Raw genomic sequence first — 25,791 nt, 5'->3', positions numbered from 1 at the left:
ATGTTCTGAAACACTGTGAAGATACTCAGTGACATCTGGGGAGCACATGAGTTGGAAGGTGCCCTGAGCATAAGCTGAAGACAGGAAGCTGAAGCTGAGACAAGACAACCCAAGCTTCCTACACCCCTTCCTTTCTGTGGAGCAAAGGTTCTCACTGTTGAGTGGGGTGGGGGGCAGCAATTGTGTCCCCTAGAAATCTAGTGAGGAGGGGCTGGGCATGTTGCTAACCATCCTACAATGCACAGGACAGTCCTCACAACAGAGAAGCACCCAGCCCCAAGTGCCGGTAGTGCCGCGGTTGAGAACCTGCTAGAGTTGTTGGTGGGAAACAGCCACTCAACTGAAGACTACATTTCCCAGCCTCCTTTGCATTTGATGGGATCATGTGACTAGTTCTCACCAATGTACTGTGAGTAGAAGGGACATGTGCTACTTCCAGGAAGAAGTGGTTAAAAAGTGGGTCCCTCCCACCCCTCTCATTGATGAGCTGGTCAGATAGACGTTCTGGTTAGATAGAACATCTGGAACTTAGAGGACAGCAGAGCCACATAGTGGAAAGAACCTGGGTCCCAGGCACCTGACCAGAGGCACCACCAGATGTTTGAGATAGAAATAAACTCTTACTGTGTTAAGTTCTAGATTTCTCTTTAACAGAAGACAGGGTTATCTGGATGACTAGAAGAGGATTTGTCAGCTTAGCTTCAGTCTTCCTCCCTGAGAAAGCATCTTACTGTCACCCTTAGCCTCTAGTTCTGCGGGTGGATGGGTGAACCTGGGACCTCTGCCTGGACCCCTGGCCTGGATTAGGACTCAGAGCCACCAACAGTTAGAATAAAGGGGTGATGAGTGACGTGAAGGTGTGGGGCCCAGCCTGGGTGAGGGAGGCATGGGGAAGACTCTGGAGCAGTGGCGCCTGAGCATCCTTGGTTATTCTTGAAGCAGACATCAGTTCACAGCCTGGACTCACGGCAGGAGGAGCTCCTTGTTTCTCACGGGATCCTAAAGGCTCAGTATGTGTTCAGCATGGTGCTGGGACTGTACATTCAGATGCAGGAATGGAACATCAGCGAAGTTAAAGAACTCTCCTGAGTTCACAGAAACGAGAAAGCGATGGAGCAGAGACAGGAACCCCTATCTCTCTGACTCACAGCCCATGCTTTTGAACCCCATCCCAAAGTTTAACAGATATGATGGTGCTTTGTTTGTATCCTTTGAGCATTTACTGTTCTAGCACATGCTTGGGAGCTTTGTCTCAGCCCTTCCAGGGGCGGGTTGGAAGGGCCAAGGTGTTCATTTTCCTGGGAGCAGCGCTTAGCCAATGAGGGATTAGAGCTGGAGAATAAATACCCCTGCTCCCTCGCCCCACAGTGGGATAACTCTGAGATACATCTTCTACACAGTCTCCTGGAGGCCCACAGTGGGACTGAGCCCTAGTTGTCCAGAATGGTAACCTGCTTAATAACATATCCTTCCCTTTCCCGGCTGGCTTCCCCACTCTGCCTGGTGCTTTCTGGGTTCCTTTTATAAACTACTTGTACTCAGATCCTTGTCTCAGAGTCTGCCTCAGGAAAACCCAACCTAAGACACAAAGTATGGTTTGCATACCCCAGAGACATGTAAATTGATTTTGGGTGGTACTGGAGAACTTTTTTTTTTTTTTTAATTTTTATTTATTTTTGGCTGCGTTGGGTCTTCGTTGCTGCACATGGGCTTTCTCTAGTTGTGGCGAGCAGGGGCTACTCTTTGTTGTGGTGCGCAGGCTTCTCATTGCAGTGGCTTCTCTTGTTGCGGAACACAGGCTCTAGGCGTGCGGGCTTCAGTAGTTGTGGCTCGCAGGCTCAGTAGTTGTGGCTCACGGGCTCTAGAGCGCAGGCTCAGTAGTTGTGGTGCACGGGCTTAGTTGCGCCACGGCATGTGGGATCTTTCCGGACCAGGGCTCGAACCTGTGTCTCCTGCATTGGCAGGCAGTTTCTTAACCACTGTGCCACCAGGGAAGTCCCTGGCAAACTTTTAAAAACAGACTGCTTAAATGTGAATTTAAAGAAGACGTGTTTAGGGGGACTCCCCTGGTGGTCCAGGGGTAAAGACTCCGTGCTCCCAGTGCAGGGGACGTGGGTTTGATCCCTGGTCAGAGAACTAGATCCCGCATGTATGCCGCAACTAAGAGTTTGCATGCCCCAACTAAGAAGCCCACATGCCACAACTAAGGATCCTGCATGCCTCCAACTAAGACCCGGTGCAGCCAAAATAAATTTAAAAAAAAGAAAAAAATAACTGTTTAGGAAATGATAGTACAGAGATATGACAAAAATTATGAAGATGGTATGAGAATAACAAATGAAAATGCTGTAATGTACAGTGAAGATGAGGTCTCTGTCCTGGCAAGAATGTAGGCATGTAGTTTAATTTGTTATCCCAGCATCAGCTCGGCTGTGCTTCCCTTTTTGCCAGGACTGCTAGGAAACTCAAAGAGAAATCTGCGCAGCTGCATTTTCATTCTTGAAGGATGTCTGCTTCTGACATACAATTTCTCATCTTTCCAAGTTCATATTTAACTGGCTCCTGTTATGAGTCATTAGTACTGGCTGCCTCAGAGCCTGGTTGGCAGGAGGTTGGAAATGCATTATAAATAAATAAAGGGTGTCATTAAGTATGGGAACTTTGTAATCAAATTCCAGCTCCACAACTTGAGGGACCTTGGGCACTCACATCACCTCCTGCACCCTTGGCTTCATCATCTATAAATGTGGATGATGGAGGCCTACTTCCTAGTGCGGATTAAATGAACTGAATGCATACAAGCATCAAGCACAGAGATTGGCAGATGGTAAATGATCAATGTTAATTGTTAGGATTAGTATCATTATTGGGACTTTGATTCTAAATGAGGAAAGAGGAGCAAACTTGGGGAACTCTGTATACCCCCAATATCAGGTGTAATCTTGAGTCTGGTACCCAGGCTTGACAATCAGGAATGGAAAAATCACAATCATCTAGGCTGAAGCTCTGTGGGGGCAACCACTAAATTCTTAGGACCTAGTACAGTGCCTGGCTCATACTCAATGCTTATTGAGTGAATGACTGGAGGAACAGCTACAGTGGGCCAGGGTGGGCAGTTGTTTGTGGGCGCCACGCAGCAAGGGTGTCCCAGGGCCCTCGAAGGCCTTCCTGCCGTGGGTTTCAGGGCACAGAGGCAGTCTTCTTTAATCCTCATGGCAACCCCAGAGTGGACTGTCTCCCATTTTACAGATAAGAAAATGGAGAGGCAGAGACCCAAAGACATCGTCCAAAGTCGCCCAGGTAATGAGCGGTGAAGTCCCCAGGTCAGCAGGAGACCCCCTTTCTCCCCACCCAACCCCACCTGTGCTCCTGGGCCCCGAGTCCAGTGCTTCCCAGAGAAAGGATCTTATTTCAGTCTCTTCCTCACTGACCACAAAGACTCAGTCCTGTCCTCAGAAATATTTGGAAAGTTTTATTTAAATGTTTTGTGTTCCCTTTTAACCAACATCAAAAAGAGAAAAATTCTTGGCTGTTCCAAACAGGAGAGCCACTTCAGAGAGGAGCATGTGTGTTCAGAGCTGGGAAGCGTCTGCTTTGCCAGGCTGCTCTTCCCAGCCTGGGCCACCCTGGGCTGGATGGCCAGTCCCAGGAGCTGACTTCCTGGGAGCCCCAGGCGGCCTTGGAATGAGTGAGTGAGCAAACCCCCATCCCGAGGAGGAGGACCTGGTCTCCCCTGCAGTTAGGACTGGGCTTGGGGACAGCGACATGAGCCTGGTAGGGCCTGGTGGGTTCCAGAGGGAAGGAGAGGGGAGTGGGAGGGTCAGATCCGGAATGTTCCATAGAAGCTCCAAGGCCTCTGGGTCTGGAGAAATACGTCTGCTAGAAAAATAAGATGCTTTGAGAAGTTCTGCAGTCTATGTTCTCTGCCTGCCCAAGAGAAACCAACCCTGTTGGCCAAAGGGGCAGCGAGTGGGGGCAGAGGCTGGAGGCCAGCAACTGGTGGAGATTTCCAGAGGGGAGCGAGGTGGGCAGCAGAGAGACTTTGGTTTCCTGGGTCCCCTTTCTGGCAGCTGCAGAGGCTGTGGGGGCCTCTGCCTCCCGCCCCTTGAGGTGTGGGCTGCCGGGGAGTGGGCAGCACTGGGAGAGGGAGGCCAGCCATCTGTCATGGGCTGGTCGATGCCCAGGCCCTGGGCCCTCAGAACAGGATGCCCAGGGGGAGCAGGGCCAGCACGAACAGCAGAGGGCCTGGGGAGGGGCTGCCTGACAAGCTGGCGGAGGCACAGTGGTCGCGGTTGGCACCGATGCAGGCTGCGTAAGCCATCACGTGAGGGATGTAGTTCTGCTCGTGGACGCCGTGCAGCAGGTGTGCCATGGGGCCCTTGGCGAAGACGGCTACGTCCTCCCCGCCGTGGGTCTCGTGGCGCAGGGGCACGGCGGACTGTGCCTGGTAGTTGTCGTGAGCTGCGGGCCAGAAGAAACACTTGCTGAGAGCCTACCAGGGACCTGGCACTATGCAGTAGCTTCCCCATGCCCCTTCCAGGTTGGCTTGAATGCCCCCATTTTATAGAAGAGGAAACTGAGGCTCACTGCAGGGAAGTCATTTCACACCAGGCCACAGGATTTGGGCCTGAGTCTGTTCTGACACAGAAGCCTGCACTCTCAACCCCCAGACCTCATCCGGGCCGTCTGGATTAGAAGGGAAGAGTCAACCCAGGAGAGCCTCTTACCATCAACTGTGCCATTAGGCCCCCAGGGACCCCTGGGGACATCATGAACAAACACCTAACAATATGGAATTGGATAAGCAGACTGGGAAGGCTCACACACTGGAGTATTATACAGCCAGTAAAAACAGTGTAACATAGCAAGCACCTGCACGTGCCAGGCAACACGCTAAGCTCATCAGATCTATCTAGTCCTTCAGACAACCTTAGGAGGTAGATATGGAGGAAACGGAAGCTGAGAAAGTTTAAGTTATGTGCCCAAGGTCACAGAGCTGGTAGATTTTAGGAGGGGATTCAAATTAAGGTTGTTCTGACTCAAGTCCTGGCTATTCTGAGACACACACCCCCAGCCTTAACTACAGGACTACACTGTTTCCAAGCTCATCCCTAAGGGGGTGCCCTGTCCCCTCCCAGCTCTGGGCCTTGCAGTCTTACCGTAGTCCACCATGGAGACATTCTCTCGCTCACCGCCCACCACCTTGTAGCCAGGCCCGTTGCCGTACAGGATGGCAGTGAAAGGCTTCTTGTCTGTGTCACTCAGCATGGGGGCCAGACCTGCACAGGGAGGCACTGGTCCAGGGATCATGTTGGAGTATAGTCCCCAGCCCCCAGCTTGGCAACCCCTGGGTCCCCTTTCAAGGAAGCCACCTTCCAAACCCAATTTATTTCCAACCAGCCATCCTTCAGTTTTCACTGTGCCCGCATCCTCCCATCTGTTGGTCTGTCCGTCCATCCTTCCATCCATCCTCTCCTCTCCCCTGTCCATTAATCCATCCTCCCTCTCATTTTTCTACCCATCCATCATCCAGGTGGCCACCCATACACCCATCCAGGCATCACTTCACTCCATCCCCCATCCTGTGTTCCCCCACCTGTCAGTGACTTCTCCTCCCTACCCAATTCTGAGTCTCACATGTGCCAGGCCCTGGGCTTGCCAGGTCTCCCACCTGACTCCTGCTCCCAGAGGGCAGACCCTGGGAGTGCCCAGTGCCCACCCCAATGGAGGCCCACTTACCAAAAATAGAGTTGCCACGGGGGGTGTATCCGCCAAAGGTAAAGACGTGGGAGTGGTCGGCGGTGACAACGGTCAGCGTGTCTTCCACGGAGGTCATGGTGCCTGCCTGCCCGATTGCCCGGTCCATCTCCACCGCCTCGTGCAGTGCCTGCTTGGCTTTGCCCTCGTGGTGCCCATGGTCAATCCTTCCCCCTTGGGACACCAAGGCAAAGGCCTCCAGTGAGGGGGCGGGGAAGGAGATCTGACCCCCAATTCCCATCCCGTGACGGCCAGGGGACTCCCCTGGGCCAGGCACCACACCAGGCATTTGACGCAGCCATTCGACCTTCACAGCACCTCAGAAGGTGAGTTGTTGGACCACAGGCCCACGCATGGAGAGTGCAAAGCCAGGGTTTAAAGCAGACCCACCACCCCATTCTGCTCCCAGCACTGCTTCTTCAGCTGCTCGGTGTCCCTGAAGACCTCGGAGAGGTAGGGAAGGGACCCAACATGCCTGAATGGCTACTAGATGCCAGGCAGCTAGGTGCCAGGCATAAGATGACGTCTCGTTTCCCCTTCACAACAACCGTGGGCAGAGATGGGTACGATTAGCCCCGTTTACAGATGGAGCAGCTGAGGCCGGGAGTGGGAAGTGATGTGTCCAAGGTGGGATCTGCTGGGATTTGAATTCAGGTGTGACTCACTGGAAAGCCCTGTTTTTCCATCTCCACTTTGAATACATCCCCTCTGAGGGTAAAGCACGCTCCTAAAGGGGAAAAGCCCTCCATGCCTGGGCAGTGCCTACGGCAGCCTTCCATAAAGGCCTGGGGAAGCCTGCACCTCATGCCACCTCCCCCAGATGAGCACAGGAGGCCTGGAGTTAAGCCTGGCTTAAAGGTCACAGCTAAGGCTGTGTGACTTCAGAGAACACCTTCCATCTCTAACAGGAAGACGATGCCTGGTGGACACTCCCAACTCTGAGGGTCCTGAGCCTGGGCGCCCGGCCGCCCTCCTTCCTGCTAGCCTGGGCCTCACCACTGTGGCCCGGCAGGCTGGCAGGGTGGGTCCCTCCTTTGTTGTGGCTCTGGGAGCAGCTGGTCTGGCGGGCCCAGTCTTGGCCCCGCTCACAAAGAGGACCGCTCCCGGGGGAGCCCGTGCTCACCACCACTGGTTCCTGCCTGGTTCTTCGGCATCAGAGGCCCGTTCAGGGCCAGGCCAAGACCGCCGTGCTTGAGTGGGAACCCCGGGGCTTGGCAAGAAAGCCGCCGAGTTGGGCTGGCGCCCGCTGGCCTCTGAAGGGCGGAGGGGCCTGAGCGTGTGCGTATGTGTGGTGAGAGGATGTGTGCAAATACGTCCGTTGTGTGGGTCCATTTAGAACATGGAAGACAATAGTTGTTAGAACCTTGGAAGATTCCAGAAACTTTATCATTTCCTCTCACTTCCTATTGTGATTGACTTAGCTACTGTGTAATCATAATAATGATAATAATAGAAGCATCAAGGATTTATTCTCTTTTGGGCCCTGTTCCAAGTACATTATGTCTCTGAACGCAATGGATGCTAATAACCGTTCTTGGAGAGGGGGACTATTTTTGGCCTCATTTTACAGAAATGTACAGGTAGAGGTCACAGAGCCAGTGGGCGGCAGCATCAGGACAATGACTCCAGGGCCTCACAACAGTGCTGCGAAACCCCAGGAATGTCGGCATACAGCACCCCTGCCTCCTGAAGGGTCTGGCTCTCCCAACCCAGGGGACCCCAGGATATACCAGGGCCCGCCCTGGGCCTTCTCCTCTCTGACCTTGTTCCCACACGGGCCCAGTAACATCAGAGGTCTGCTGTCCAGCTGCGAGGGTTCCTGCAGACCGATGGGCATCTACAGAGGAGGACCCTGGGCCGGCGTCCTTGGGCCCAGCCAGGCAGCGGCTAAGAGCACATTTGTCTACTGGGGCCTGCTGATTTGTCTTTTGGGAGGAGTGAAGCTGAGGGACCTGCACACCCCTCCAGAGCCAGGCCTTGGGGAGGTATTTCCAAAAGGAAGAAACTTGCCTCCTCTCTCAGGAAGCCTTCCTGGACTAGTAAGCCAGATGTGCCATCTCCACGCCCAGAGGAGAGCTGCTTGTTGGGCTGGGAACTTCAGCACCGCTCCCTTTTCCCCCCTCCCTCCACAACCCATCTCCCTAAAGGAATCTCCCTGCTCATCCCCAAACTGGACAGTTCTCTCTGAGAGCTGGACCGCCCTACCCCTGAACCCATCTGGAAACTCCCAGGGAAGTGGCCCTGCAGTCAGGCCCTGGACCCCTACCTTCCACCAGCAAGAAGAAGCCTTTGGGGTTCTTGCTCAGGATCTTGATGGCCATCTCCACCATCTCGGAGAGTGAAGGGTCAGTCACGTTGTTCCTGTTGAGCTCATACTGCATGTCCCCTGGCTCAAAGAGACCTGAGGAGGACCCGGGAGGATGTGGGTGTCTCAGGGGGCACAGGCTCCCCACACACAGCTTGGGGGTAAAGTGGGGGGATGGAAGCTCATCGGGGTGGCTCTTGCGGGCCTGACTTGTGCCAGGTGCTTTGGGCGTGCTTCCTCCTTTCATCTTCTTAGTCACGCCATGGTGAGAGGGACCACCGTGTCCATTTCACAGAGGAGGAGACTGAGCCTCAGGTGTTCAGTACCTTGCTATTTTCAGCTGCTAAGTGGGAGACCTGGGATTCCAATCCATCAGCCCACCCTGAGCCCATAGAGCCCTGGACATGGCAGAGGACTGTGTCCTGGCCTCAACAAGGCAGCCTGGCTGTGTATTTACATGTCATTTACAGGTCAGGCTTGAAGGGCTCAGTGCCCTGTGCAGTGAAACAGAAGAAGGGTTGGGGTCACTGTCCCTTCTGTTCCGAGCTCGGTTTTTTCCCTTGTGAAGTAAGGAGAGTGATCCATTTCTTACCCATGTCACAAGATTCCACAAGTACTGGGTTGGTGTTTCCAGTCCTGGATGTCCTTCCAGAACACCTTGCCCTTCCATGAGTGCATGCAGCCAAGCAAGAGCTCCAATTAACAGAGTGCTTACTCTGTGCCACACGCTGTCCTATGTGCTTTGGAAGCACTTAGGCGCCAGCCTCTGAGATGGCACCCAATAATCCTCCCTCCTGGAATTCATGCCCGTGTGTGCCCCTCCCTCACTGACTAGGGCTAGCCGGTGTATCCAACAGAACACTGTAGAAATGATGGTGTGTGAGTTCCAGGCCAGGGCATAACACACTGTGGCCTCGGCCTTGCATACTCTTACATTTCTGGGGGAAGCCAGCCGCCATGTTGTAAGGACACTCAAGCAACTCAATGGAGAGATTCATGTGGCAAGGAGCTGAGGCCTCCTGCCAACAGCCTGCACCAAGTTATGAGCCATATGAGTGGGCCACCTCGGAAGCCCCAGCCCCGGACAAGCCTTCAGATGACTGCAACCTCACGAGAGACCCAGCTAAATCACTCCCAAACTCCTGACCCAGAGAAACTGTGAAGGAATAAACTGTTCAACAATCATTATAAATAAAACAACTTTACAGTTGTTTTAAACTGTAAAGTTTTGGGATAATGTGTTATGCAGCAACAGGTAACTTACATATTAGCTCACTTAATCCTCATGACAACCCTGAGGTAGGCCCTATTGTTATCCCCATTTTACGGAGGATTCAGTATCCTTATTTTATAGAAAACTGTGGCACAGAGAGGAGAAATCACTTGCCCAAGGTTGCACAGCTCATGGGTGGTAGGAGCTGGATTTGAACCCAGCACTCTGGCTCTAAGATCCATGAACAGAACTTTCTTGCTCCATGGGTACATGCATGACTCTACACAGCCAGTGTGGGGTATGGGGTGTGTGCTGTGTGACCCAGGCAAGTAGAGAGCTGTGTGTGTATCTGAGGGATCCTCCAGGTACCCAGCTCTAAGCCCATAATTTCCAGTGACACACCCAGGACCCAGGGGCTGTGTTCCTTGAGAAAGATTTGCAGGAGGTTTTGCCACCACTTGCTTGGCCCAATAGCCAGAAGGGAAAGAGGACCCAGATGTCTGCATGGTGGCACTCAGGGTCTCATTCCACCTGGCCTGGAGCTGCCCCCAGGCCCCACACCTGTTTCCCACTCCCTGGGGAAATGGGGGCAACCCCCAGTCAAGACCACTGGCGACAATCTAGCTGGCTTCTGCCCTGGCAACACAGCAGGGCTGGCTCTGGGTCCCCTTGCTCCTCAGTCTAGGACTGTTTAAGTCCCAGCTCCAGCCAGGGTTCAAACTCACCTGGGCCCTAATTCTAACTGGCTGTGTGGCAAGCCAGAGGTCGTTTCCTTTCTCTGAGCTTTGTTTCCCTTTGTGCTCAACGGAGCTATTCACCCTGCACAGCCAGCAGATTTCAGGTCTAATTCTATGAACCAGAACCCCTCCCTCACCCCTCCCAGGTCCTGGAGGCTGAGGGCAAAGGTCCCTAAGTAGGGGGGCAGCCTGGGACCTCGTCCCCGGGGCACCCAGCTGGATGTCCACTCCACCCCCCTCCACTTACCCAAGAGGTAGTCCACGGTGTAGGGGTCGAGGGCCAGGAGTTCGGTGCGGTTCCAGATATAGTGAGAGTGCTAGGAAGGAGGACGGTGTCAGCCAGGCCGGGGCTGGGGAAGTCAGAAGGACTAACCCCAGCTGGTCTCAGAGTCTGCGGCATGTACTGGTTCTCTTCAGTCATTTAAAATCCCTCCCCGAAGACCTACCATCCCTGCCTTCAAGAAATGGCAAATAAATGAGCAATTTTAATGCAGGGAGATGAGAATCTGGAGACCAGAGACCACTGTGAGCCTAGAGGCAGGATCAGAGAGGGCTTCCTGATGTCCTAATGAGGTCTTGAAGGACAAGCAGGAATTGATCAGCCTGGGGTCAGGAAGTAGAGTTCCAAGCATGGGGAGGGATCAGGGAGCAAAGAGGGAGGCGCAGATCACAGCGGGCCTTGAGTGCCCACTGAGAGGTATGGGCTATGTGTATTCTGAGAGCTGTGGAGAGCCAGGGAGGAAGCAAAGCCCTAGCTCTGCCCTGGGGACCCCATCCAAGGGGGAGATAAAGGAAGTACTGTTTCCCCAGGGCACAGAGGCCATGCGAAGGGGCTGGCCAGCTTGCCTGGTGACGGCACCATTCAGGCCTAGACTGGGGGATCCCAAACTACCAGGAATCAGCTGTGTGTCCACTGGAGAGCCCCTTGCCTTCTCTGGCCAATGGCATTGGGATCAGAGGTTTCTGAACCTCAGGGGCTACTTTGGGAAGGAGGGTGGGAAGGCTAAGAAAGTGGAGCTCCCCTCCTTCACTGAGATGATTCTCCTATGTTATCTCATTTGTCCCTCACATCACCCATACAAGGTAGGTACTGTATTCTCATTTTACGGATGAGGACACTGAGACACACAGATTAACCCATACTAAGGCATGATTTGCGAAGAATGTGTGGCTTATCTGAAACCTCAAAGTGATACCCTGTTCGGTGCAGTGATGTGGGCACCTCTCTCCCTCTTGGTGTCTAGACTGAGCTCCAGGGTAAGCCCCCTGCCTGGGCAAGAAGGATTAAGCTCTGGTCCCATGTTCCAGGTAGAGAAACTGAGGCTGGGAGTGGCGGTGTCTCTCGGACTCGGGCTGGGATGGGGCTCTGGTCCAGCCTGAGCTGACTCAGGAGTGGGAAAGGTTCAACGCAGCTCAGTCCTGCCCCTACCAGCCCCTGGGGGCCATTCCCCAGCCCCTACCCCCCACCTCGCTCTTGGCCCAGCCCTATCCCACAAGGCCTCCCCAGGGGCCAGTCCTGGAACCCTCAGAAACCCAACCCCAGAGTGACATCAAAGTGGCTGCCAGGCTGCTCCCCACTGTCTTCAGCCCTGACCGCAGTCATTTCCAGACCCCAGCTGCCCCAGGCCCAGCGGCCGGCAGACGGATTTCAAGGGCCAGAGCTGCTCCAGGGAGCCTGCGCCCAGGTCTTCCCACGCTCCAGCAGCCCAGCACGTGCCCCGGCCCGGCCCCTCCCTGCCACCTCTGCCTGCAAGACCCTCCCAATATCGCCTCCTCCCCCTTGTCAGGGCTTCTCAGCCCCACCCTTGTGGTCTGTCCCCTCTGGGTTCCCGTAGCTCCTGGGCGTCTCGCCATCCAAGCACACAGCATTCCACGTTTCCTTAACCACCTGACTCATCCTTTGGACCTCATGCCTAGCCAGGGGCCCTGCACACAGTAGGGGTGCAGGTGGACTGAATGTCTATGCAGGTTATGCCTTGGCCCACCTTCCTCCTTACTGCCTGAAGGTATTTCACTGTGGTCTTGAAGGAAGGAATTGATGGGCACCTACTATGTGCCATTCATATATCTGTAAGGCCCTCTGAGCCCGTTGAAGTAAGAATTATGACCCCATTCTACAGAAATGAACACGGATTCAGAGAGGGCTCCCGCAGCCCTGCCCACTGCAGGCGTCCCCTGCAGCCATCAGGCCCCCGGACAGGCTACCTTGTGTTTCGGTTTGAAGCTCTTCCAGATGTCGATGAGGTTCAGGCCGTCCAGCCTCGTGCCCCTGGCCTTCTCGTCCATCTCATACTCCACATCGGTTCTATTCTTGGGGAACATGTACTTCCGGCCGCCCCCCATGATCACCTAAAGGGGACACAGCCATGAGGAGCCCAGGGCGCCATGACGTCCAGAGGCTCCAGAGGCCCGGCCTGCAGAGCTGGGCTCCTGGGGGCCCGGCGGGCGGGGTGGAAGCTTCTCCGGCATGGCGAGTCCTGGCTGCAGTCCACGCTGCCCTCCCCGAGCCTCCACTTCTCAGCTCGGGGGCAGGGATGAAATCACGAGGCTATTGGGACTGTGATTTGGGCTTCTGGGTGAAATATTGCAGCTAACCTCCCTTATTCGGCTTTCCAGAAGCCCGACGCATAACTTGGGCTTCTGTGAGAATAATACCATTTACAGAGTGTGTGTCAGGCACTAAGGACTTGAGATACATGATCTTATTCAACATCATACCAAGGCTGTAAGGGAACCCGTGTCACCTGTTTTCCAAATAAAGAAATGGGTGTAGAAATGTGATTTCTTTCTCATAAGGCCACACGGCCAGTGAGGGGCAGAGCCAGGATTCGAACCCGAGGCTCCTCCAGCCCCAGCACCAGGGCCCTGCGGCGTCCATGGAGCTGAGGAAGGGGACTCTGAAAGCCTCCTCCCCCCACAGCCAGGGAGGTCTTGGGGCAGCCCAGCTGGGAGCCTGGCAAACAGTGGGCCAGTACCCACGTCTGTGTAGTCACCACCAGGCTAATTTTACCCACTGTGCTGACCCGCTTGGGCAGACGGACACGGGACTGTTTGTTTTCCTGGGGAGTCCATGTTTGAAGTCCCGGCTATTTTTAAAACGGGGGCCAAGGGCATAATAGCCGCCGCCCGCAGTGACCACCACACCACCAGTGTCCTCCTGTCACCGTGGGCGTCAGCCCAGGCCACTGCCCCTGGCTGACACCTTGGGAGAGCAGACCCAGTGACAGCTGGCCTCAGATCCATTGTCCTGGGACTGGCATTTCATGGGCACCCTTCTCAACCTTCCATTCCAGCTCCCTCCTCAGAACCCAGGTTCCACAGGGTGGAGGGGGAGCCAGGAGTCCAGGCCGGTGGTACAGGTGGTACAGGTGAGGGGGGGTACGGGCTGGCCCCAGGACCAGCCTGGATCCTGGGGAACCAGAAAGAGCTCTGAAGTCCGACTTGGGTTTGAATCTTGATTCTACTGCATCTTGACCAAGGGCTTGTCACTTAAGCTCTCTGCACCTCAGTTTCCTCAACTATAAAACGAAGTAACGCCCACGCACAGGACTGTCCCAGCCACTGGACTGTCCCAGGAGGAAATGCAGTGATGCAGTCCCGGCACCTGGGGCTGGCCTCCCGTGGAAGGTATTCTCAACGGCCAGAAGGAGTAGAGATCCAAGTAGTTCCACGGAGGCAAGTTCCTCACTGCCAGCTCCAGCCAGGAGCTCTGGGGGTAGGGCAGGCTGTTAAAAAAGGAGAAGGGGACCCCGGGTCACTGGCCCCCCGCCCCCGCAAACTGTTCCCACAGAACCTGACCCCTTGGCATTTTCAGAATGGAAAATGAAGCCCCCAATCTTCTTGCCTGGAGCCTCATCATTTCCAGCCCCAGCAGGCACTTCACACACTCATTAAACTCCCAAATAACAGACTTGCTGTTTGGCTTTGGGGTTTGGGTTTGTGCCTTTCATTTTTCTTTTTTCTTTTTTTTTTTTTTTTTTTAGCAAAAGATATTTATTTTCAGGGCGGACACCAGGATTTTTGTTTCATGTACAGCCTGGGGGCTGGGGGGCTTTGGGGTGGTGGTGATGCAGGCGCAGAGGGGAGAGAGAAGGATGAGGAGGCTGAGAGAGGAGAGGGAGGAGGGGCAGTCCCCACAGCTGCCCCACCTCCCCACTCACGCCCTAGCTCATCCCCCAGCGGCCTCCGCGGATTATCACCCCTCCCCCCCGCCCGCCCCCACCAGAGAAGCCTTCCTTTAAGCTCCTGTCCCCTTCTCAGGCTGTTGCTGCCAAATCTCTCTCAAGAGCAGCCCGTAATTACACCCTGTGCTTGTACAACAAATGTTCTCACATCCATGACCTCATCTCAGCCTCCAGAGGCCCTGGGAGGGGGCAGGTGGGGCTCTCTGTCCCTGTTGCACAGGTGGGGACACTGAGGCTTGGGGAGGGGAAGCGACTTGCCCCAGGACATGAGTCAGGTACAGGCAAAGTCAGAACGGCGGCTTTGCCTGAGACGGTCACTTGCTAGGAGCGATCAACAGGAGTACGTGTCCCGAGAGGGGCAACTCAATCCACTGCTCAGAAAAATGAGGGGTTGGAAGAGGGGCCAGGTGGCACTTAGAAATTGGGGGGATGGCATGCGGGGGCAGAGGGTGGGTCTGGGAGCCAGGAAGTTTGTCTGGTGGGGGTAGAAACAGAGGTAAGGGGTAGGAGGGACCTGGGGGCTCTCTGAGCCTCACTGAACCCCCATTCTAGGCTTGGGGGCTGAAGTCCCCTCACCTCCTCACCAGCCCCTGGCAGTAGGTAACAAGAGTCTGAAAAGGGAACAAGCCAGAGGTTCTCATTTAAGAACAGAGAGTAGGGACCCATCTGAACATCAGGTGGACAATGCTGGGGTGCACATGTGCTAAGCCTGCTCTGTATGTCAAAGCTGGTGTTTCAGGGCAGGGACATGTGGCTGCTCGTGCATAAATGCTACCACTTTCTGAGCACTCACTAGGCATTGGGCCCAGGGCTAAACTCTACAGGGATTATTTTATTTAGATCTTGCAATGGGCTTTTAAGGTAGGTACATTTCACAAAAGGGTTGTAGAAGGGAAGGCTCAGAGAGGTTAAGTAACTGACCCAAGGTCACACAGCTAGCAAGCAGCAGGGCAAGGATTGGAACCCAAGTTTTAAAGTAAGAGCTCGGGTTAACCACGGCCCACACCACCTTTTCTCTGGGCATGCTGCCTGAGGGTACGGGACACGTGCCTGTCTGTGCATGTGGGAATGTACAGGGCAGGTACTCCCCTGAGATGGCACTGTGTCACCCCCACGCTCCAGTGCAGCGCCAGTTTCCAATTTACAGAATAATCCCTGGGCGCCTGGTTCTTGAGGTGTGGTGGCGGCCACATCAGGATTCATCCCTCGGCCCCACCGCGGAGGAATCCTACAGTGCCTCCCTGCCCCAGCTGCAAATCCCCTCATGGGCTGGGAGCCCTCCCAGGTGCGTGGGGAGCCAGGCCAAACTGCTTTTCCCGGGCCAGTCTAGGCCTGAGGCCTCGGACCCACAAGCCCCTACTCTGGCTGCACTCCCGCACTCGCCTCGATGTCCCTGACGTTGTGCATGAGCTGGTAGGCGATGTCCTTGCAGCCCTGGCTCAGGGCCTCCGGGGGCATCTCGTTGTCCGAGTACCAGTCCCGGTCAGCAGAGTGGGCGTAGGCGGCGCTGGGGGTGGCGTGGTTCACTCGCGTGGTGGTCACGATGCCCGCGGATTTCCCTGGGGTGTGGGAGAGGAGGGGTTGGCTTCGTCTGGAAATGGGCGTGTCCAAGCTGTCTTCCCCCTCCCTCTCCTAGCTAAAGACAGGTCAGTTCTGCTGCCTGCCTGGGCCCCAGTCTCCCCATCCGTACTAAAGGTGGGGTCGGCGGCTTCCGAATATCCAGGCAGCTCAGATACTCTGCCTCTGTGACCCTCGCCCCTCCTGAGGGCCCTTGAGCTGTGAGCACCTGGGCTGGAGCCCTCCCCCCCACCACGGACCCCGCAGAGCCCCACCCTGCAGGAACACAAGGGCCCCTCCGCAGGGCTCTCAGGTGGAGTGCGGTTCTGTCACCTATGTCAGCCGGCCTCACAGCCTGACTCCAAAGTCCCTGGGGGCACGTGCCAGGGCCTCCCAATTCCAAGGAGGAAGGGAGAAGGGGTAGACATTTACTGGACTCCCACGGGAACAGTGCTGGGCTCGTCCCTGACCTTCCTCACACTAAACCTGGGAGGGGGCTCTGTGTTCATGCCCATTTCATAGTCAAAGGAATAGACTCACGGAAATGAGCTGGGAGCAAACGCACACCTGAGTGACCCCCTAAACCACTAGCTTTCGCTGTCATGGAAAGGAATCCATGACTATTTCACAGAGGCCCAGAACCTCAGAGCTGGAAGGGCCCTGGAGAGCATCTTCTTCTACCCTCTCCCCACTGTACGGTTGGGAAGAGGCTCAGACAGGCCACAGAGCCAGGCCCACTCCCCACCACTCGCCCCACTCACCTGCGTCCTTGGCCCAGCGCAGGATGGAGGTGACCTCGTTGCCCTGAGTGGTGTTGCACTCGGTGCGCTGGGTCGCTGCGCTCACTCCCACGGTGCCCTCATTGGCCTTCACCCCGCACAAATAGGCGGTGGCGGTGCCCGCGCTGTCAGGGACCTGAGCGTTGGTGTTGTATGTCTGCAGGAGGGAAAGGAGGGTCAGGAGGTGGCCCAGCCTTGGCCCACTCTGCTGCCCTCCGACCCCCACTCACACCATGGGGCCTGGGCACGAGGGAGACAGAGGCCTCCCGCGGCCTTGGCTGAGCCCTGCTACCCACCAAGGTCCCCCCGGAGCCACAGGATCACCTAGCTGCCTGCTTCCTGCCCACGCCCTGTGCCCTGGCAGCCAGGGTAGCAGGAAGGGGCGGGAACACAATGTTCCAATATGTGGAGACTCGTTTGGCAGAGAAATGGGGGCTGGGTCAGTTCTCTCTGGGTCTGAGGCTGCAGAAGCCAGAAAGGGGGAGGGGGAGGCAGGTGAGCCGTGGAGAAGGGAGACGGAGGGGGTTCTTGAGGGAGTGAGGGAGGCTGGGGAAGGGGAGGGAAAGTTAGGGGGAGGCAGGATCTAGGATGGGGAAATGGGGACCCTCCCCCCCACTATTCAGACCTCTGGTCTGAAACTATTTGCCTGTCTCCCTGCCCCACCAGCCTGAGAGCTCCTTGAAGGCCAGAAAACATTACAGTCCCTGCTATTCCCCCAGAAGGGAGCCCAGGGTCTGGCCCAGAGTGTCTAAAGGACCTTTATTATGTGACACCACCGCCACCAGCAACTACAACACCAGAAACAAAGTTACCACTTTCCATCTGAGCCGCCTTGGGAGAGAACGAACGTAACTGAACCCCATGCAAAGAGTACACACTGCGTGATCCCGTTTACGTCAAATACAAAAACAGGAACAGCTAATCTATGGTGTTAGAAGTCAAGGAGCAAGGACTGGAGGGGGGCGAGGGGTGACCCCTGGCTGCCGTCATGTTCAGTTTCTCAACCTGGATGTTGGTCATACAGACATGTGCAAAGTTTGTGAAAATTCACTCTGTACACCGGTGCACTTCTCTCTATGTATGTTATGCGTCAATAGATTTTGAAATCAATGAGCTGAAATCCCCAGAGTCTTGGGAAGCAGCTGCTACTGTCCTCACTTCACAGAGGGGCCACAGAGCCCGTGGGAGGGCTGACCGCATTGCCAGCAGGTTTGAGGGTTCCAGCGAATGCCATTCCCCTGCCCTTTCCTCCTAGAGGTGGGAGGCTTGGGGCTGGAGCTCACCTTGGAGAGGGCCACGTAGGGAAACTTGTCCATCTCCAGCCTGGTCTCCTCTCCCGGGCTGTGATGGAGCTGACCCTTGAGGATGCGGGCCGCCGTCACCGTGGAGACGCCCATCCCTGTGGCGGGGGCGGGGGGCGGGGGGGCTCAGTCTCTCGGGCTCCCAGCCTCTCCAATCAGCCCTCTTGGGCACCCAGAGCTCCCTAGAGTTAGGTGCCAAGGCAGGCCGAGCAGTGGGCACCAGAGCATGACCGGGTGGCCCCTTTCCTCCTTCCCTCCCGAGACCCTCGGGGTTCACAGCCTGGCTCTCCCATCCTCTTCAACATGCCCCCAGGGCCCCAGCCTCTGCAACACAGCCACCTTCACCTCTGCCTGGCTCCCTGGGCCCCCATCCAGCCCCTCCCTTGGGCCCCCAGGCCTCACCGTCTCCTAGGAACATGATGACATTCTTAGCCACGTTGGTGTTGAGAGTCTGAAGCCTCAGGGCATTTTTCAGGGTCTGCTGAGCTTGGTCTCTCCAGTACTTGGGGTCTTTCTCTCTCTCTGTACCGACAGAGAGGCAGAGTTATTTGGCAGGGGGTGGGGCAGCTTCCCATCCCCAGCCACTACAGACGCCAACTTCTCATTGCAGAAGGCTGCCTGGACTCGGCAGAGGAAGCAGTAGTTGCCCATCTCAGACAGCCGGCGTGAGATCTGCAAAACCTATGCCAGTCCCACCCTCCAAACGAGCCTGTGGACCCTGGGTCTTCTACCCACATCTGAGACTGGAAAAACCAAGGCTCAGAGACACCAAGCGACTTGCCCAAGAAGGCCACACCGCTCTGGCAGACACTGGCAGAGCTGGGCTTCACTCCAAAGCCCACGCTCTTTCCTTCCACCCAGCAGAGAGACATTGTGCTAAGGCAGCAAATGAATTGTGCTAGCACAATTAGGAGGGTGATGTTTAACTTATTCAAGAGAACAAACTATTTCCAACTGCAAGAGCCCCCAGATGTATCCAGCCATCAATTATAAACTCTGCTTGGCTTATTCATTAAAGTAGGCTCCGCAGGAACCTGACTTAGCAACAGCTATTTAGCTGTGCTGGAAAGCAAGACTTGCCTGTTGTTTAACGTATCAAACTTAAAGTAGCCGAGAACAGCCTCACTCCTGTAAGGATAAATTAGCAAAGAAGACGTTCTGTGTCCCTAATCTTGAGAAAAATTGGGAACCAGGAATGCCCTCTCCTCTCTCTCTCTCTCATGTCCATGAGTCTAGTCGTCAATTCTCCAGTGGAAAGAACACTCTAGTGCCCGACAGTCCTCAGTTAGAACTGCATCTGTGCCAAGCAGCAGCTCTGTGGATAAGTGAGTTCCCTGGACCTTAGTCTCCTCCCTGTCAGATGCAGGTGTTTGTACCTCCCTCTCGAGGTCTTCACGAGGACGGGATTTAGATAAGGCAAGCGACACACCTGACCCACAGGAGAGGATCGATGCCCCCCCACCCCAGTAAGTCCTGGAATCCCCTTTTCTTCCAAGCAGAGGCCCAGGATCCCTGTCCACAGGGGTCGGGGTCCCTGCCACCATCTGCTGGTTTGTCTTCTGTACTCGGGCCCCATCAAACCTGCCCATGGAAGTACAGAAGCCTAGAGAGGGGAGCTCCTTGGGGATTCTCTCTTTCAGTGGCCTCCATTGCATGGATGGAAGGCTGAGGCCAGCAGAGGTGGGAGGGTCCTGTCCAAGGCCATGTTACACATTCATGGGCTGAAGACACAGGCCCATGCTGTGCGGGTGAAGAGCGCAGCTCTCCTTTCTTACACACTCACGGTACCCAGGCTCGTGCCAAGCGCCCCGTACACGGCAACAGTACCTTCCCCTCCCCACAGCCTTACAGGGTGGCTACCATTACTTCCTCCACGTTGTGGAATGAGGAAACAGGATTCTGAGACTGAGCCGCGGGGGAACAGAAAACCCACACATCTCCATGGCTGTCTGGGCCTGGGGCAGGCAGCGCAGGCAAGGAGACAGAAGGAAGCAGTTCTCCACCTCAAGCCTGGGACCCATCCACGCCCCACCCCTCCCCCTAGAGGTCCCATCCCCACCCTGATGCCTTAGTCCCCCACCTTCACGCTGGCAGCCCCCAGCGCCACATCTCTCTTCTGAAGCTCCCCAATTTCAGACCTCATGGGCGATGGTCCCTAGCTGGAGCCCAGAGAGCCTTGGCCCTTCCATCCAGCTGTGCGCCTTTAGGCAAGTTCCTGCCACTCAAGTTTCTGCCCCAGAAAAATGGGAGGACATAGCTACTTGCAGGCAGTTCTAGGATCAAGTGAGGTAAAGCCTGGGCAAGTGCCCTGAGCCAGTGTTGTTTTTTTTTTAAACTTGGGTTTGTTTTATTTCCAAATATAAGCTTTTCTTATAAATTTATCTTTTAATTGAAGTATAGTTGACTTACAGTGTTGTGTTAATTTCTGCTGTACAGCAAAGTGACTCAGTTATACATATAGATACGTTCTTTTTCATATTCTTTTCCATTATGGTTTATCCCAGGATATTGAATATAGTTCCCTGTGCTCTACAGTAGGACCCTGTTGTTTCTCCATTTTACATGTAACAGTTTGCATCTGCTAACCCCAAACTCCCTGGGCTAGTGGTTTTGATCAGGGATCCCACTAGCTCTGGGCGGGTTTCAATCTCCCCCCCGCCTTCCTCCCACATACCACGGTGCCAGGGCTTTGGTCAAGGAGCTTCTTTGGCCATTTGGGTGCCATCTGGGTGGTGATGAACTTCTACCCACCTTGCCCTCCCCGCAGCACCTGGCACAGCACCCCCGGGGCTGGGCTGCCATCAGCCTCCCCGTTCCCTTTGCTACTTCTCCAGGTGAGCCCTGTTACCCGTTTGCCAGTTCCCTGCTGTGCCTGCTCCCTGAGAGACTGGGACTCTGGCAGAGCCCTTGTCTTTTTCACCAGCGCCATCCCAGGGTCCGAGAAGGGTTCAGTGGGTGTCAAACTGACTTTATTGTCAGAGGACTGGTTTAAACAACGGTGGCTTTGGACAACTGAGTATCAGGAGGCCATTGTTTTTGGAGACCATTAAATGACACTCAGAAATGCTCGTGCTGTAATGAATGCTACGTGAAGAGTGCTTGTCAGTACGTACTGTATGACTCCATTTATACGAAGCTCAAAACAGGCAAAACTCGACTAAGGTGACAGGAGTTAGCCTAGTCACTTCCTCTGGCTTGGGGCAGGGCGGGGCGGGGGCAGTGGTTGGGAGGGGCACAGGAAAGCCCTTGGTGTCCCATGATCAATATTCTTTCTTGATCCGGGTGATGGTTACATGGGTACAAAAATATGTCAAAACTCATCAAGCTATACATTTAAGATTTGTGCACTTTGCTGTAAGTTACACCTAATTTTCTTAAAAAAGGAAAAGACCGTGATGTAACACCACTACAGACCCATCAGAATGACTAAAATGAAACATACAAAAAACTGAAGCGCTGAATATTTGAAGATGTTTCATTTTGTCGCCTTTTCGTCTTCTCATATTTCATCCATCTGCTCACCTTTCGCTCAGGTGGGTTGTGAGTGCTGAGAAAGCAGGGACTCGGTCCCAGGGTGACCTTGGGCCCCCAAGGACACAAGCCGAAAGTCATCATGGGATCGCAGAGGGAGCAGTGGCCTGGGAATCTAGCAGCTCAGGTTCAGTCCCCAGGGCTGCTACTGACTTGCTGTGTGACCTGGGAGGGCCAGTCCCTTCTCTGAATCCCAATTCCCTCATCTGTTGAAATATATTCTTCCTACGAGCACCCACTCCCTGCCTGCACTGTGACTGTCCCTTATAATTCCCACAACAGCCCGAAGGAGGAGAGATTATCATCTCCACTGGACAGATGGAGAAATTAAGGTTCGGGGAGGGCAAGTGGGACTTCCAGCCACATGGTGGACTGAGCCAAGGAGGGCTCCCCTCCTACAACAGACACTGAAATGCTGGAAAAAAAAAAAAAATCAAGAACAGTATATAACTTGAAAAAGGAAGAAAAGGGGGAAGGGAAATCCCCAGGAGGCGGAAATTGAGAGGGTATTCAAAACCAGAAAGGTAAACAGGAGCTGAGGCTGAAGGACCCTTGCGGTGTCAGACCAAATACAAGCCTAGGCTGAAACTATTTTCAGGTACATGTTTTGCCTGGTAGCTGTGGAAGGGATGGGGACGGAAAGCCAGTCATAAAAATGTGAACTCAACTCCAAATCTGAGCCGGAATTTATAGTGTAAGAACCAAAAACTGAGAAATTAACATAAGTACTCTCGGGCTTCCCTGGTGGCGCAGTGGTTGAGAATCTGCCTGCTAATGCAGGGGACACGGGGTCTAGCCCTGGTCTAGGAAGATCCCACATGCCGTGGAGCAACTAGGCCCGTGAGCCACAACTACTGAGCCTGCGCGTCTGGAGCCTGTGCTCCGCAACAAGAGAGGCCGCGATAGTGAGAGGCCCGCGCACCGCGATGAAGAGTGGCCCCCGCTTGCCGCAACTAGAGAAAGCCCTCGCACAGAAACGAAGACCCAACACAGCCAAAAATAAAAATAAATAAATAAATAACATAAGTACTCTCAGAGAATTAGTTGAAGAATCAAACGTAATACTGCACTGTAGAAACACTTTTGTACGAATTTACAACAGGAAACAAAAACAAAACAACAACAACAACAAAACTGTTGAAGGTGCGTTTACAAGCAAGAATTACAAAATATAAGGAAATGTACTATCATGAGGGAGAGTTAAGCAGACGAAACCAACAGGAGACTTAACATACCACGACTTGGAAGAGTTTATAGAATAAGTTCTATTTCAGATTCTTTGAGGTAAGAGAGAATAGAAACCCCAATTAAAGAATAATATAAAGAGAAAAAGAGTGACCTTTCCAACACTAGCACATGTAGAGGCTGGGATTTCCTGCTCTGAACATTTGTTTCCAGCTCTTAAATACTTTGGATGGTTCTATGACCCTGAACACAGACACTGCCCTCATGCTATCCTTCCTGCACCATGTCTCCCCCTCCCTCCACCCTTGCCCCCCATCCTACCTGGCACTAAGGAGTTGGTAAGGCAGCTGCCAATGGCCAGCACTAAGAATGGTGAAATCATGGTGCACTCCAAGACCTGCTTTTTCTCTGGAGCCCAGAGGTATGATGGATATGGGTGGGAAGGGTGGGCTGCCAGTGGTCAGTAGTTAATTGATGTTCCAATCCTAGGAAAAAAAAAAAAAAAAAAAAAGACATGAAGGTCACAGCTCCAGAGTTCATTTGTTCATTCACTTATTCATTTGTTGATTCATTCATTATTCACCTATTACAAGAGACTAGGCATTTAGATGCAAAACCTAGGTGGTCCCTCCCTCAAGAAGCTTAATCACATAAACAGTTGTATAGGCATAAATGAGTTCCATGCTGCAAAGTGGTTCCTTCTCCTTTCCCAAGTGAATTCCCACTTTCAATCCACCTGAAGCCCAGAACCCACCAGTGTTCACTTTCTGTGTAGTGCTTCTCAAACTGCAGCATGCATCAGAATCTTCTAGAGGGCTTGCTGAAACAGATTCCAGTACCCTCCACCCCTCGCCCAGAGACTCCAACTGCATTTCTAACAAGCTCCCAGGTGCTGCAGCTACTGCTGCTGCTGGTTTGTGGACCCCACTTTGAGAAGCACTGCTCTAGAACATCAGCCTTTAGCCTTGAATTACCCATGTCCCAAGCACATCAGAGACAAAACAAAGGGTCCACCTTTTCTTACAGGGACACCTACATTTGCTCTTACAGAACAACTATATTTGCTACGTTCTCTTCTAGAGCTTGTCATTTATGGCGAGAGATATAAAAACCACAGGAGGGACATACAGGAAAAGATTGTCTTATAAGAGTGGCCATTTCTGGGCAGTGACATTTTAGATGACTCATGTTTTCATTGTCTTTTTTGCATTTTCCAAATTTTCCTTCTGTGTTGAGATGTTACCTTTATAATTTTTTTTTTTAAATGTTATTAAAAAAAAAAACTGGAAGGAAATACACCAAAATGTTAACTGGTTTTCTCTGGGCAGTAGGACTGTGAATGATTATTTCTTCTTTAATTTTTTTTTTTTGAATTTTCCAAATTGCCTAAAATGAGCATGTATTAATGGCCTAAGAAAGTTTTTAAACTGTGGTCATCCTGGTAGGATCACATGGGATAATCCCATTGGCAGCTGCGAAATGTAAATACTAACCATGTTGTGTACAAATGTTACTGGAAGATGAGGAATTTTAAATGGCAAGAGTTTCACTGGGAAATAATGTTATTATTTCCACCAAAATCAAGATAAAAATGATCATTTCATTTGTTGTGGGAAATGGCAGTGATACACAACATTCTACCATTAGACAGAGTGGGCTGTTAGGTAAGAAACCACTCTAACTGGAAAAAGGGATGTTGATTCAACCTTAAAAATGTGCATGGAGGGAATTCCCTGGTGGTCCAGTGGTTAAGACTCTGCACTTCTACTGCAGGTGGGCACGGGTTCGATCCCTGGTCGGGGAACTAAGATCCCGCATGTCACGAGGTGCGGCCAAAAAAAATTTTTTTTAAGTGCACTCGGGTGCTTTTCTACTGCCTTCCTTGTCCACCTGGCTCCTTAAAAACCTGGCTCGGGGCAGGGACAGGTGGCAGGAAGGAAAGCACAGGAATTGAAAGGAAGTACCTTTCATCTAACATCTAACAGCACTTAACTCTGAGTGGTAGGATTTCAGATGACTTCTAATTCTTTAAGTCTACTTTAGTTTTTCCAAACATTACTAGAGTAAATTCTAACATCAGAAAAAAAGTTATTAAATTGATATACAACATCAATACAATCATTGCATGTACTTCTCTGTTTTGAAAGTAATTCCCTCCTGGTCCATCTCACCTACCACACTGGGAGCTTCTAAGAGCAGAGACTTTGCCTTGTTTGTTTCCACTCCAGTGCTTGGCACAGTAAGTATTTACATCATCAGTTGAAAGTCAGTGCTCTAAGAAGTGGAGGTAGGGAGGAATCACCCCAAAATCCTCCCTTTGTGTGTGAAGAAAAGTCCAAGTGTTGGCAAGGAATTGGGACTACCAGAGTATCTGTTCACTGCTGGTAGAGTGTAGATTGGTACAACCACTTTGGCAAACTGACAGTACTACCAAGGTGACACCATACACATGCCCTCTGACCCATTTAACGTCAACAGAAATGTACACGTATTCACCAAAAGACATATATAAGAATGTTCATATCAGCCCTGTTCATAATGGCTTCAAAACTCTGTCCATCTTCAGCAGGATGGATAAATACATTGTGTGGGTTCACAAGAAGGTAATCCACACACAACAATGAGAATGAATAATTGAGAACTCCATACACCAACATGGATGAATCCTGCAAAGGTGAGGTTGAGTGAAGGAAGCTGACCCGAGAGTATATATAGTGTGATTCTAATGATATAAAGCAGGGGTCCCCAACCCCGGGCCTCGGACTGGTACTGGTCCTCAGCCTGTTAGGAACCAGGCCGCACAGCAGGAGGTGAGCAGCGTGCGAGCGAGTGAAGCTTCATCTACTGCTCCCATCACTCGCATTACCACCTGAACCATTCCCCCCCTCCCCGTGAAAAAACTGTCTTCCACAAAACCGGTCCCTGGTGCCAAAAAGGTTGGGGACCGCTGATATAAAGTATAAAACCCAAGGTGGGGAGGGGCAATATAGGGGTAGGGGATCAAGAGGTACAAACTACTATGTATAAAATAAGCTACAAGGATATATTGTACAACATAGGGAATATTGCCAGTATTTTATAATTATAAATGGAAAATAACCTTTAAAAATTGTGAATCACTATACAGTACACCTGTAACTTACATAATATTGTACATCAACTATACGTCAATTTAAAAGAATTTTTTAAAAAGTATAAAAACCAACTAAGGGTATTACAAGACAGGATAAAGGCAGAGGGAG

The 25,791-nt window shown here is 53.0% G+C and overlaps 1 protein-coding gene and 1 non-coding gene across 5 annotated transcripts in view; one reads left to right on the top strand and one right to left on the bottom strand.

Moving 5' to 3' along the window:
• Positions 1 to 3,452: 3,452 nt before the first annotated feature.
• The window catches only part of ALPL (alkaline phosphatase, biomineralization associated), a 60,080-nt gene continuing 37,741 nt past the window's right edge, over positions 3,453 to 25,791 (bottom strand). For 3 of the 4 annotated variants that reach the window (XM_059915469.1, XM_059915465.1, XM_059915474.1), the window contains exons 2-12: positions 22,871 to 23,034; positions 18,236 to 18,355; positions 17,816 to 17,931; positions 16,515 to 16,689; positions 15,580 to 15,755; positions 12,218 to 12,361; positions 10,260 to 10,329; positions 8,024 to 8,158; positions 5,740 to 5,931; positions 5,160 to 5,279; positions 3,453 to 4,461 (exon numbers count right to left, since the gene is read on the bottom strand). In XM_059915469.1, the coding sequence (XP_059771452.1) occupies positions 4,196 to 4,461; positions 5,160 to 5,279; positions 5,740 to 5,931; positions 8,024 to 8,158; positions 10,260 to 10,329; positions 12,218 to 12,361; positions 15,580 to 15,755; positions 16,515 to 16,689; positions 17,816 to 17,931; positions 18,236 to 18,355; positions 22,871 to 22,931 (1,575 nt within the window). In that variant the 5' untranslated portion in view covers positions 22,932 to 23,034 and the 3' untranslated portion in view covers positions 3,453 to 4,195. The remainder of the gene's footprint in view (positions 4,462 to 5,159; positions 5,280 to 5,739; positions 5,932 to 8,023; positions 8,159 to 10,259; positions 10,330 to 12,217; positions 12,362 to 15,579; positions 15,756 to 16,514; positions 16,690 to 17,815; positions 17,932 to 18,235; positions 18,356 to 22,870; positions 23,035 to 25,791) is intronic. The other variant, XM_059915481.1, reaches the window with a different exon arrangement.
• TRNAR-UCU (transfer RNA arginine (anticodon UCU)) lies at positions 24,280 to 24,353 on the top strand. The gene has a single exon. It is a non-coding gene; the product is annotated as a tRNA-Arg (tRNA).

This window comes from Balaenoptera ricei, chromosome 1 (assembly GCF_028023285.1).
Source record: "Balaenoptera ricei isolate mBalRic1 chromosome 1, mBalRic1.hap2, whole genome shotgun sequence".
In the NCBI taxonomy this organism is placed as follows: domain Eukaryota; kingdom Metazoa; phylum Chordata; class Mammalia; order Artiodactyla; family Balaenopteridae; genus Balaenoptera; species Balaenoptera ricei.
This window is presented reverse-complemented; position numbering and strand designations above follow the sequence as displayed.